The 13092-nt window shown below is 40.0% G+C and overlaps 1 protein-coding gene across 1 annotated transcript in view; it reads right to left on the bottom strand.

Annotated features, from left to right (window-relative positions):
• Window positions 1-13092, bottom strand: part of flt3 (fms related receptor tyrosine kinase 3) — a 103656-nt gene that overhangs the window by 15301 nt on the left and 75263 nt on the right. The window contains exons 16-21 of the mRNA XM_020513171.2: window positions 12302-12406; window positions 9815-9925; window positions 9552-9705; window positions 5748-5884; window positions 4696-4817; window positions 4486-4608 (exon numbers count right to left, since the gene is read on the bottom strand). Coding sequence (XP_020368760.2) covers window positions 4486-4608; window positions 4696-4817; window positions 5748-5884; window positions 9552-9705; window positions 9815-9925; window positions 12302-12406 — 752 coding nt within the window. The remainder of the gene's footprint in view (window positions 1-4485; window positions 4609-4695; window positions 4818-5747; window positions 5885-9551; window positions 9706-9814; window positions 9926-12301; window positions 12407-13092) is intronic.

Below are 13092 nucleotides of genomic sequence, written 5' to 3'. Positions count from 1 at the left end.
AGACCCTTCTGATGAAGGGTCTAGGCCCGAAACGTCAGCCTCTCTGCTCCTATGATGCTGCTTGGCCTGCTGTGTTCATCCAGCCCTGCACCTTGTTGTCTCGGATTCTCCAGCATCTGCAGTTCCTACTATCTCTGAACCAGTTTGAAGACAACTGATTCTCATAGATATCAATGAGTTATATTGATAAATGAGATGTTAGTTGATGGATAAACATTGGTTCCTACATTTTCCTTCAAGTGGTCCCATAGATTTTACATATACATCTAAATCATTAGGCGAGAGGGTCACTGTTCAGGGGTGAGACAAATCGGTGAAAGAGATTATAGAGAGCTCAGCTCAAATGGTGTAAAGAGCAATTTATCCACTTCCTTGAGAACTTGAGGGAGGTGAGGCTGAGGAGCTCGTGCAGGGGGCAGGGTTTCAGGTTCCTGAATCATTGGGACCTCTTCTGGGGCAGAGGTGACCTGGAGGGGAATCAATATCCTCGCAGGGAAGTTCGCTAGTGCTACTCGGGAGGATTTAAACTCAAGTAGCAAGGGGCTGGGAACCAGAGCAGCAGGTCAGCAAGTGGAGGGATTGAGGGGAAGGTAAATGTAAGAACCATTAAATCAGAAAGAAAGGACACACAGAGACATGTAAATGAACACGATGGTACTAATGGGCTGAAGTATGTTTATTTCAATGCAAGGAGTATTATAGGTTAGGCAGATGAGTTAGAGGCTGGATCAATACATGGGACCATGATGCTGTAGCCGTTACAGAGATGTGGTTGAGAGAGGGATAGGGCTGGCTGCTCAACGTTCCAGGGTTTCATTGTTTTAGACGAGGTAGAGAAGAAAGTGAAAGAGGTGGAGGAGTTGCATTACTAATCAGGGAGAATGTTACATCTGCACTCAGAGAGGACATGCTGGAGGGCTCATCCACTGAGGCAATATGGGTAGAACTCAAAAAAACAATCACTCTGATAGGATTATAATATAGGCCTCCCAACAGCCACCAGGAGATTGAGGAACAAATATGTAGGCAGGTTATGGAAAGGTGCAATAAAAACAGAGTTGTTATAGTGGGTGACTTTAACTTCTCTGGTTTTGATTGGGACTTCCTTAGAGTAAGAGGCTTAGAGGGAACGGAATTTGTTAAGTGCAACCAAGAGGGTTTCTTGAAATGGTATGTAGACAGTCCAACCAGAGGACGGGCCATACTGGGCCTTGAATTGGGCTAATAAGCCTGGACAGGAGAGTAACCTTTCAGTGGGAGAGCATTTTGCTAACAGTGATCATAACTCCTTAAGTTTTAAGATAGCTACAAACAATGATAAATCAGGACCTTGCAGGAAGGTACTAAATTAGGGGAGGGCAAATTACGTCAGTATTAGGCAGGAGCTAGGGAGTGTTAATTGGGAGAAGCTGATATGAAGTAAGTCTACATTAGACATGTGGGAACTGCTTAAAGACCTGCTGGGGAGAGTTTAAGACCGGCATGTTCCAGTAAGGAGGAAAGAGAAGGATGGCAAGATAAGGGACCCTTGGATAATGAGGAAGGTTGTGATTTAGTCAAAAGGCAAAAAAAAAATGCATATTTAAGGTTTAGGAAGCTAAAATCGGACAGGGCCTGTGAGGAATACAAGGAAAGCAGGAAAGTACTCAAGCAGGGAATTAGGAAGGCAAGAAGGGGCCATGAAATGACCTTGGCAAGTAGGGTTAAGGAGAATCCCAAGACATTCTATAGATACATTAAAAACAAGAGGATAACTAGGGAGAAGGTGGGACCACTCAAAGATAAAGGAGGGAACTTGTGCTTGGAGGCAGAGGATGTGGGTGAGATCCTAAATCAGTACTTTGCATCAGTATTCACCCAGGAAAAGCATATGGAGGATAGTGAGATTTGTGTAGAGCGTGCTAATATGCTAGGCCATTTTGAGACCAAGAAAGAAGTGGATTGGGATCTCTTGAACAGCATTAAGGTGGATAGGTCCCCAGGGCACTATGGTGTCTACCCCAGGTTATTGAGAGAGGCAAAAGAAGAGATTGCTGGGGCCTTGACCAAGATCTTTGTATTCTCACTAGCCACTGGAGAGGTCCCGCAGGACTGGCGAGTAGCTAATGTTGTTCCTCTGTTCAAGAAGGAAATAAGGATAATCCAGGAAACTATAGAACGGTGAGTCTCTCATCAGTGGTTGGGAAGCTATTGGAGAGAATTGTCAGGGATAGGATTTACGCACATTTGGAAAATCATGGCCTAATTAGGGACGGTCAGCATGGCTTTGTGCAGGGCAGGTCACATCTTACTAACTTGATTGAATTTTTCAAGGGGGTGTCAAAGGTGATCAATGAGGGTAGAGCAGTGGGTGGTGTTTACATGGATTTTAGTAAGGCTTTTGACAAGGACTCTCCAGGTGTGCTCATCCAGAAGATTAAGATGCATGGAATCCACGGTGATTTGGCCACATGGATTCAGAATTGGCTTGCCCATAAAAGACAGAGGGTTTAGGTGGAAGGGTATTTTTCAGGCTGGAGGGCCCTGACAAGTGGTGTTCACAAGGATCCATACTGGGACCTCTGCTGTTTGTGATATATATAAATGACTTTGATGAATAAGTACGTGAGGTGGGTTATAGACAACACCGTGTGGAGTTGGAGGAACACAGCAGGCCAGGCAGCATTAAAGGAGCAGGAAAGTTGACGTTTTGGGTCAGGACCCTTTTGCAGAAGGGTTAGTAAGTTTGCAGACGATATAAAGATTGGTGGAGTTGTTGATAGTGTAGAAGGTTGTCAAAGGATACAGCGGGATATAGATCAGTTGTAGATATGTTGGGGAAATGACAGATGGAGTTTAATCTGGGTAAGTGTGACGTGCTGCACTTTGGGAGATCAAATATTAAGGAAAAGTATACAGTTAATGGCAGGATCCTGAACTGCACTGATGTACAGAAGGATCATGGGATTCAAGTCCATAGCTCCCTGAAACTAGCCACGGAAGATAGGGTGATAAAGAAGGTGTATGGCATGCTTGCCTCTGTTGCTTGGGGAATTGAGTACAAGAGTCAGGATGTCATGTTGCAGCTTTATAAGACATTGGTTAGGTCACATTTAGAGTATTGTGTCCAATTCTGGTCACCACATTACAGGAAGGATGTGGAGGCCTTGGAGATGGTGCAGAAGAGGTTTACCAGGAAGCTGCCTGGATTAGAGGGTACGAGCTATAAGAAGGGGCTAGGAAAACTCGGGTTGTTTTCTCTTGACCGGCGGAGGCTGAGGGGAGACTTGATAGAAATCTATAAAATTTTGAGATGCATAGATAGGGTTGACAGTCAGAATCTTTTTCCCAGAGTTGAAATGTCTAATACAAGAGGGAGTTTCATTTAAAGTTAGAGGGGGAAAGTTCAAAGGAGATATGAGGGCAATTTTTTTTACACAGAGGGTGGTAGGAGCCTGGAACACACTGGCAGGGGTGGTGGTGGAGGCAGGTATAATACAGGCATTTAAGAGACTTTTAGATAAGCACGTGAATATGCAAGGAATGGAGGGATATGGAACTATGGCAAGCAGAGGGATTATTTTCATTTGGTGTCATGTTCAGTCCAAAGGGCCCGTTCCTGTGCTGTACAGTTCTATGTTCTATGTTGATAAAGGGTCAAATTAGCAATATTAACTTGCATTGCATTTTACTAATACTAATACACATGTTATATATTTCCAGCAGTTTCTGTTTTATTTCAAATTACCAACATTTGTGCAATAATGTTAGTACTCATTTAAACCATTTAATTACCTTGTAATTTTACTGATCAATAGTGGGGTAAATCAGAAAGTTCAAAGGTTCTAAGTTCAGCACGAGCTGAATTAGTTAATCTCAGTGGGAACAGTGACAATTATTAAAATCTTAGTGTGGGATTAGAGTACAAAATTAGAATTCCTGCTCCTAATTGCCATCTTGCAACAAACAATGGAAGGGAGCACAGAGGAAAGAAAAAAAATTTCTTGGTTCTTTAAAGTTGACAACAGTCAATTGGCCACCAATGAAACATCTCTCCTTCTTTTCTTTTACATTGTTAAAAAATAGACAGGAGAATGGAGACAAATTTTACATTGTTGTTAGGTAAGTAGATTAGATAGATAGACAGATAGATAGATAGACAGATAGATAGATAGACAGATAGATAGATGGACAGACAGATAGACAGATATAGATAGACAGACAGACAGACAGATAGATAGATAGATAGATAAATAGATAGATAGACAACAGCAGGGCTCAAGAAGGCTGCTCACCACCACCTTCTCAAGGGATGAGCAATAAATGTTGGCCCAGTCAGCATCACCTGCATCCCAAAGTGAATTAAAAAATATGCAAGGGTTGTATAACAAATGGACAATCTACGATCACATAGTTTACATTGTCCCCAAGTGCTAAAATTACTTACAGTATATATGAATCACTAGGTGAGATGGCAACAAGAAACAAACATGAACATGGACTTACATTGCCTCTGACGACATAGTTAGAATCTTGCATGATGTCCCTGGCCAATCCAAAATCACATATTTTTGCTACTTTCCCATGGGTAACTAACACATTCCTTGCTGCCAGATCTCTGTGAATACACTAATAAAGATCAATCATTAATTCACTTTGAAAAAACAAAGCTACAATTTTGGTTATTTGATTCAAAGACTTCTTAAGTAAGCATACACTTCGTGAAGTCAGGAATTCCATCCCTTTGGCAACTTGATATGAAAAGCTCAGGAGATCCTCAAAAGTAAGAACATGCAAATCTTCATCTTCATATCTCCTGGCATTCTGATAGTCAGCTTCTAGATAGATAAATGTTCAAAATGATTGAGTAATCGAAAGTGACTGGCAGTCAAATAATTTCTTATATGCTACTCTGTAGATATTAATCTACACTTAATTTTTTTGGCATCTTTAAATCTAAAGTAATTATTTGTTACATTGGAGAACTGTTAAGTTTGTTAGGAGATTATTCGATTTTTATATACATAGGGACTGGTGTTAGATGCAAACTTGTTTTAATATAATGAGTACCTACCACATAAATATTAAAAGTTTTCAATTACAGGGCAAATTTTGTTGAGGCAAATGTTCTATTTGTGACTCCACAACAAGGTCTTCATTACTTCTAAAGTAAACTGTATATATTACTGTTTTATACCGAGAACTCTCTGGGTTTCCTCTGCACCACTTTCATGAACCTGCATCTTCCTATAACACAGCCACTAAAGAAGCCTCATTAAAATAAACACAAAGAACTGCAAACAAAAACAGAAAATGCTGGAGAAACTCAGCAGGTCTGACAGAACCTGTAGAGAGAAAAACAGATTTAATGTTTCAAGTCCAAAGTTCCCTTGTCAGAACGTTCTGACACCTGCTAAGTTTTGCCTGCACTTTCTGTTCTTGTTCCACTAAAAAAGCAACCTGATTTGATGCTTCTCCTTGGCAGCTGACATACTTGAATTGCAATCTAATATATGCATTATATATTTATAACATTAAACTTATGTGTTGAACAAGAGTGGATGCTCCCTCCTAAACTGTGTAAGATACCATGTGAACTAGTTACATATGCAGTAAATAGAACACTGACCTTGACTATGGGTTTTTCCATTTTGTTCAAATAAACAACAGATCAGTTACAATGTCATCTGTGTTCTATTTTGCAACACAGTATTTATCCTTGGAGTGATAGAATCAATTGCTTGAGAATTACACACAAAATTTCTTACCTGTATTTAATGGACATGTTAGTTCATCCTCATGGAATAGTAAATCACAATCACACCTTTGTGACAACATACCAGTATCAGGTTCTCTATTCATTGGTACATAAGATTGATTTTGCACAAAATTTCCAGCTTTGTAGCTGTTCAAAACAGAGAACAAAGAAGCTCTATTTTATAAAATAGGTCCCATTCCCACTAAAAAATACTTTCCATTGCAAAATAAATATTTATATCAGGTAACAAAATAAACATTTATTACTGCTTGTAATCAATTCACAATTGATCAGTAGATCTGAAGACCAGGATGATCTTGTATGATATTCATTTAAAAGTTGTCAGTCTCACTGTTTGGGAGCAGAAAGGCTGACGTTTCGGGCCTCGACTCAAAACGTCAGCCTTTCTGCTCCTATGATGCTGCTTGGCCTGCTGTGTTCATCCAGCTCTGCACCTTGTTGTCTCGGATTCTCCAGCATCTGCAGTTCCTACTATTGCTGTTTGGGAAAATGGGCGGAATTTTCCCCTCCTTATCATGGCAGGAGTAATGGAGAGTATGGTGACAAAAATAGGGTGAGAAAACAATATCTTGCTGTCAAGATAAACACTCCTGATTTTTCCCTCTAGCCTTAAATGACAACTTCAGAATATCACTTCTGAGTGGCGACTATCTTATTTCCGTGCACTTGCATCTCATTAAGACCCCAATGTACTCAATTTACATTTCACTTCCAGTTCTCTTCTCCTCCACCCAGAAACTAGATGGTACAAAGTCCTGATAGGTAAAATAGAGTGGCTACTGGGTGGCTGCAGCTCACTGAATGCCTGTTTCAGCCATCATGCCGCTGCTTCTTCTGCACAACATCACTGCCTGTTCCATGGCCACCATCCTCCTCAATCCTTCATCCATGCAGCTTCTCTTTGGAAAACCACCAACCTCACCACATGCCTGCCCTCGGACCAGGTTCAGGCCTTCAATACTTTACTTTGGAGCTAATGGACAGCTGTGAAGTCTATACTTCTGCCAGATTGCTTTGCATGCAATGACAACCATTTATCTCACACCTCTAGACAGGCATCAGTTCCCAGTGCTCTTAGTGATTCAATGCATTTAAAAGTAATAACTTAGATTTATGATTGGTTGAACTAAGGTCAGGGTAGGTTTGAGCAAATATACAATGTCCACTTTATGCTGGAGTTTGAGGGGTTGGAAAATCAGTGCCTGTATATCCAGAACAGGGGCAGATAGATATTAGAAGAAAATTAAGTTCCTTGGCACAGATGAGACAATTTGTTTGTGATTGCAAAGATCAAATAATTATTTCTTCTTTACTAATTTAGTTGGTTGGATGTAGGTTCGTAATGCACAGTGATGCCAACAGTGTGGCTTCAATTCCCACACTGGCTGCAGTTACCATGAAAGACTCTCCTTTTCAACCTCTCCCCTCACCTGGGGTGTGGTGACCCTCAGGTTCAACCACTTCCAGTCATCTGTCTCTAATGAGACAGCAGCCCTGTGTTCCAGTAGGATTATGACAACTTTACGTTTACCTTTAAAGAAGAATATTCTGTATTTTTTTTTGGTTATTATTCCTTTTCGTGTAATTGCAAAATATTTTTGTAAATCATTATTGGATGATTTTCAACAAGTACAAACTATATTTACTGATTATTAGAGATAAAGCTTCAATTTATAAAATGTATTACATGTTCTGAAGATATGCCAAAATATTTCAAGGTCAACTAATTACTTTTGGACAGCATACTGTCAGCAAATGCAGGAGCCTATTTGCACACAGCAAAATCCCAAAGACAAGACATCTGACCAGTCAATCTGTCCTGATGGAATTAAACGGAGGGATAATTGTCAGCATTATGCTGCATTGCAAAAGTGGCACAGTGCCTTTCATGTTCATCTGACCAAGCTGAAAATCAGCAATACTGACAATGCAGATCACTCTCAGTCTGAAATGTCGTGCTAGTGCTAAAATGAAAGTTCAACCTGTAATCTTCTGACTCAGAGATGGTAGGAACTGCAGATGCTGGAGAATCTGAGATAACAAGGTGTGGAGCTGGATGAACACAGCAGGCCAAGCAGCATCAGAGGAGCAGGAAGGCTGATGTTTCGGGCCTAGACCCTTCTTCAGAAATGGGGGAGGGGAAGGGGGTTCTGAAATAAATAGGGAGAGAGGGGGAGGCGGATAGAAGATGGATAGAGGAGAAGGTAGGTGGAGAGGAGACAGACAGGTCAAAGAGGCGGAGATGGAGCCAGTAAAGGTGAGTGTAGGTGGGGAGTTAGGGAGGAGATAGGTCAGTCCAGGGAGGATGGACAGATCAAGGGGGCGGGATGAGGTTAGTAGGTAGGAGATGGGGGTGGGGCTTGAGGTGGGAGGAGGGGATAGGTGGGAGGAAGGACAGCTTAGGGAGGAGGGGACGAGCTGGGCTGGTTTTGGGATGCGGTAGAGGCGGGGGAGATTTTGAAGCTTGTGAAGTCCACAGTGATACCATTGGGCTGCAGGGTTCCCAAACGGAATATGAGTTGCTGTTCCTGCAACCTTCAGGTGGCATCGTTGTGGCACTGCAGGAGGCCTAGGATGGACATGTCATCTGAGGAATGGGAGGGGGAGTTGAAATGGTTCGCAACTGGGAGGTGCAGTTGTTTAGTGCGAACCGAGCGTAGGTGTTCTGCAAAGCGGTCCCCAAGCCTCCGCTTGGTTTCCCCAATGTAGAGGAGGCCACAACAGGAACAGCGGATGCAGTATACCACATTAGCAGATGTGCAGGTGAACATCTGCTTGATGTGGAAAGTCTTCTTGGGGCCTGGGATGGGGGTGAGGGGGGAGGTGTAGGGGCAGGTGTAGCATTTCCTGCAGTTGCAGGGAAAAGTGCCGGGTGTGGTGGGGCTGGAGGGGAGTGTGGAGCAGACAAGGGAGTCGCGGAAAGAGTGGTCCCTCCGGAAAGCAGATAAGGGTGGGGAGGGAAAAATGTCTTTGGTGGTGGGGTCGGATTGCAGATGGCGGAAGTGTCGGAGGATGATACGTTGGATCCGGAGGTTGGTGGGATGGTACATGAGGACGAGGGGGTTTCTGTTTTGGTTGTTATTGCGGGGAGGGGGTGTGAGGGATGAGTTGCGGGAAATGCGGGAGACACGGTCGAGGGTGTTCTCGACCACTGACGGGGGGAAGTTGCGGTCCTTGAAAAACGAGGACATCTGAGATGTGCGGGAGTGGAATGCCTCATCCTTGGAGCAGATGCGGTGGAGGCGAAGGAATTGGGAATAGGGGATGGTATTTTTGCAGGAAGGTGGGTGGGAGGAGGTGTAGTCTAGGTAGCTGTGGGAGTCGGTGGGCTTGAAATGGATATCGGTTTCTGGGTGGTTGCCAGAGATGGAAACAGAGAGGTCCAGGAAGGAGAGAGAGATATCAGAGATGGTCCAGGTGAACTTAAGGTTGGGGTGGAAGGTGTTGGTGAAGTGGACCTCTCCTTCCTGGACCTCTCTGTTCATCCAGCTGTGTTCATCCAGCTCTACACCTTGTTACCTTCTGACTCAGGCAAGGTTTAACACTAAGCCATACTAACACTCACAGAATATTAGTGAATTGGAAATTCAGTGGAAAATTTCAATCAAATTGATGATACCTTATTTATATGTTGGTCAGTCTAATAGTGTTTCTCACTGATTTTGGAAATTGGAAATAAAACATTTTCTGATTATATGTTTATGCTTTTTCATAACAAACACAATAGAAATCATAAGGACACTGGAAAAGAATAATACCAACCAATAGCAAATTAGATAAATATTTAGTTTACCTGAATTGTTGATCGTTGTAAAGATTATGATAGAAGCTAAAGTTGTTATGTGCAAATACATCAGTCAATGTCTTATGAAATTTCTCCCGGTTATTTCTTAAATAGTTAAGAAGGTCTCCATAGCAACAATACTCAAAGATTAGGTATACTGGACCTAAAATAACACATAATTAAAATTTTGAGTAAGCAATTGAGTAAGTCGGTAAATAGCATGATTTAAATATGAAGACATATGAACTAAGCTTCAAGGAAAATTTTCTTACCAGAAATAGTACAAGCTCCTAAGAGGTTCACAATGTTTTCATGGCGCCCCATGTGAATCATCATTTTCAGTTCAGACATCAAGGCATCTTTTTCAGAAGGCTCATATTTTTCTTTTAAGTATAATAAAAGATATTTACCGGTCCACACTGAGTTGATTTAAATTATTTTACAAAGCATGATTTGATTTTGATAATTTTTTGAATTGTTTGCACAACTAATTTAAGTTTTAGAATTTATTCTTTGATATGGGTGTTGCTGACAAGGTTGGAATGCATTTCCTATCCTGAGTTGCCCAGAAAGCATTGGTAACATAAATAGCTTGCTGTACCACTCCATATAGCAGTTAAGAGTCAACCATGTTAGTGTGAGATTGAAGACACACACAGGGAAGGCCAGGTGAGAATGGCAGTTGCCTTTTTGTAATTTTCTTTCTCTATTTATAGAATAATCCAGCAGCTTTTGGTTAAGTTTTAATTGTACAGCTTTTTATATGCATATTTTAAAAATTGACTTCAAAATCTCAAACTGCTGTGATGGCATTTAAGTCGATAATGATAATCAAAATTTTAATTCCGATCTAGACTTTTGTAGAAATGTTACTCTAACAAACTTATTAAGTTAATAAACATATTACATTGCTAGCTATCTTTAGTATTAAAAAAAGTATATATTTACCTCTTAGTATACATTTAAAGAGAAAAAACATAAGCCACATAACGTTGCCTTGGATTTTACCCCATAAATATATGAATATTTCAACTTTGTCTCCTCCAGTTTAGGATCCAACCTGCCTTTAATTTTAATAAGATAGCTGGTAATTCATAGCATTCTTTATTTGCACAGTGCACAGAGTCAAAATGGTGGACAATAAGCATGCATAGTTCTGTTCAGGAGTGCAAAGTCCACCATAGAACAAAGCAAAAAGAGAAGGCTTTTTTAGGCATACTTGAACCAGGTGTTAGGTATTTACATGCTATTGATCTACAGCAGGAGCATCTTAGGTCTTCCACGAATGGCACTCAGTTGCAGCACTTAGTGCTATCCACAAGATGCACCACAGAAATTCACCAAGGCTTAGAAAGCACTTTCCAAAACCATTACCATTTCCAGGTAGAAGGACAAGGGCAGAAGATACATGGGAACACGCAAGTCCCCCTCCAAGCCACTCATCAGACAGACTTGGAAATATATCACTCTCTTTTCAGTGTCTCTTCGTCAAAGTCCTTGAACTCCCTCCCTGACAATATTGTGAGTGTACCTATACCAAATGGAATGCAGCAGTTCAAAACAACAGATCACCAGCACCTTCTCAAGGGCACCTAAGGATAGGGAAATAAATGCTGGCCAAGCCAACAATGCTCACATCCCATGAGTGAATAAAATGCCAACATTTTTTGCAAGTTAAATTAAATTTTCAAAATACTTATTTCATTCTAGGATTAAGACATAAAATCTTCAGGAAAAAAACTTTGCCATCAGACAGCAATTCTGTCTATTAATGCACCTTCTCAGCCAATTAGTGGGGATTGGTTGGCTCAGTTTGCTGGATAGCCAGTTTGTAATGCAGAGTGATACCAACAGCATGGGTTAATTTCCTGCAGCAGCTGAGGTTACCATGAAGGACTCTCCTTCTTACCCTCTCCCCTCACCTAAGATGTGATGACCCTCAGGTTAAAGCGAGCAGGGGGTCTTTACTTCAGATAACTAACAGGAGTTATATCAATTCATTTAAATCACTTTTCGCAAATTTGTTATCATATTCTTGTATAACTTTATTAAAGTAATTAATCTGTTTATTAGAACTTGTTTAAGATTAACGGGATTGAGAATATGTTGCAGATATTTTCTAATCAATCTGTGTCACAAGAGCCCTGTGATTATATACTGTATATTTATATATCTCCTCTTCCAAGCTACCAATTGGTAGGTGTTAAAATGGTTATGCAGTGTTGGTATCTTTCACATTAGTTTCATTTGATCTTTGATGCCTTGGTGCCATCTACCTCATTATTTACTGTGATTTCCTCAATAACAAAAATCCTCTCCAAAATTCCAATAGCTAACTCTGTTGTATTCTGTCCCACAATAAGATTATTTTCATTCCAGGCTTCATCTGAATATCTGCTAAAATTAGGGCTGCTATGTTGAAGGAATTTAGAAGTTTCAAGACCCATTCAAATAAGGACATAACTGTCTCAAAAAAAAAATACTAATTAAATAATATTCTGAAATAAAAACTGTAAAAACTTGCAAATGGTAAAATGCTGTATGTGGTCATTCAGTTATAGCTCCAATTTTTTGGAACATTTAGGCTAATAACAAAAATTTGAAATTGAATAACCTAATAAATTGATATATTATAGTAATTCAACTGAACATAGAATTTCATTAATATTTTAAAACAATAGTCCCAAGTGAGAGTCAACATTTATACAATTTTTAGTATAAATTTCTACTTAGAACAGTTTGACGCAAGTTGCACATACCCTTCAACATCTTCACAGCCACCTGGACAGGGACATCTGCTTTATTGATTCCATATGCCATGGCTTCCATGACTTTTCCAAACGCACCAGAGCCAAGTACATTCCCTGCAGGTCACAAACGATTAACTAAGAATAATACTAAATTTCTCTGCAGTAAGTATGTATTGTCATATAAAGGATTTTATCTAGTTTCAGATTAAAAAGGAAGAAATAAAATAAATTGGGATTTTATGCTTGAGTGCTGGTTACATATACATGACTGACCCTTTTTCTTTATAGATAAAGTTATCCTATTTCTATATTTCTAGCAATTTGTGTTTTTTATTCAATGATACTGGCTCTACTTTTAAAAGGTAAATAAATACATTTTCAAGGAACAAAATGTATTTGTGAATTATTGAAATAATTCATTGATTTTATTTTCCTTAGAAACCATTTTCATATTAAGAATGATCAAAATCAGATCTAATCACTCAAACCTATGTATTTGTTGAATCTGCACAGCCAATTAAATAGTCCTTGGTAATTAATTATGTTTCATTATTTTGGTTGCAAGAGAAGCACTGAACTGTCACATGATAATGTCAGTGTTTTCAAATAATTAAGATTTTGAAAGTTGTTTCTTTTTTATCTACACTTGCAATAAAATGTCACAAAATGAATTGTGTTACTTTAAGTGCATTGGATATAAAAAAATTACACTGGAGCTGTGTAGCCTGTCTTATTTTGTCACCTTAGGTTCATTTATGCTATTTGAGTGGAAATAGTGACTTTGTATTAGGCATTAGAAA

The sequence above is a fragment of the Rhincodon typus genome, chromosome 6 (genome assembly GCF_021869965.1).
Source record: "Rhincodon typus isolate 14 chromosome 6, sRhiTyp1.1, whole genome shotgun sequence".
Lineage (NCBI taxonomy): Eukaryota > Metazoa > Chordata > Chondrichthyes > Orectolobiformes > Rhincodontidae > Rhincodon > Rhincodon typus.
The sequence above is the reverse complement of the archived record's forward strand: the minus strand, read 5'-3'. Positions and strand labels throughout refer to the sequence as shown.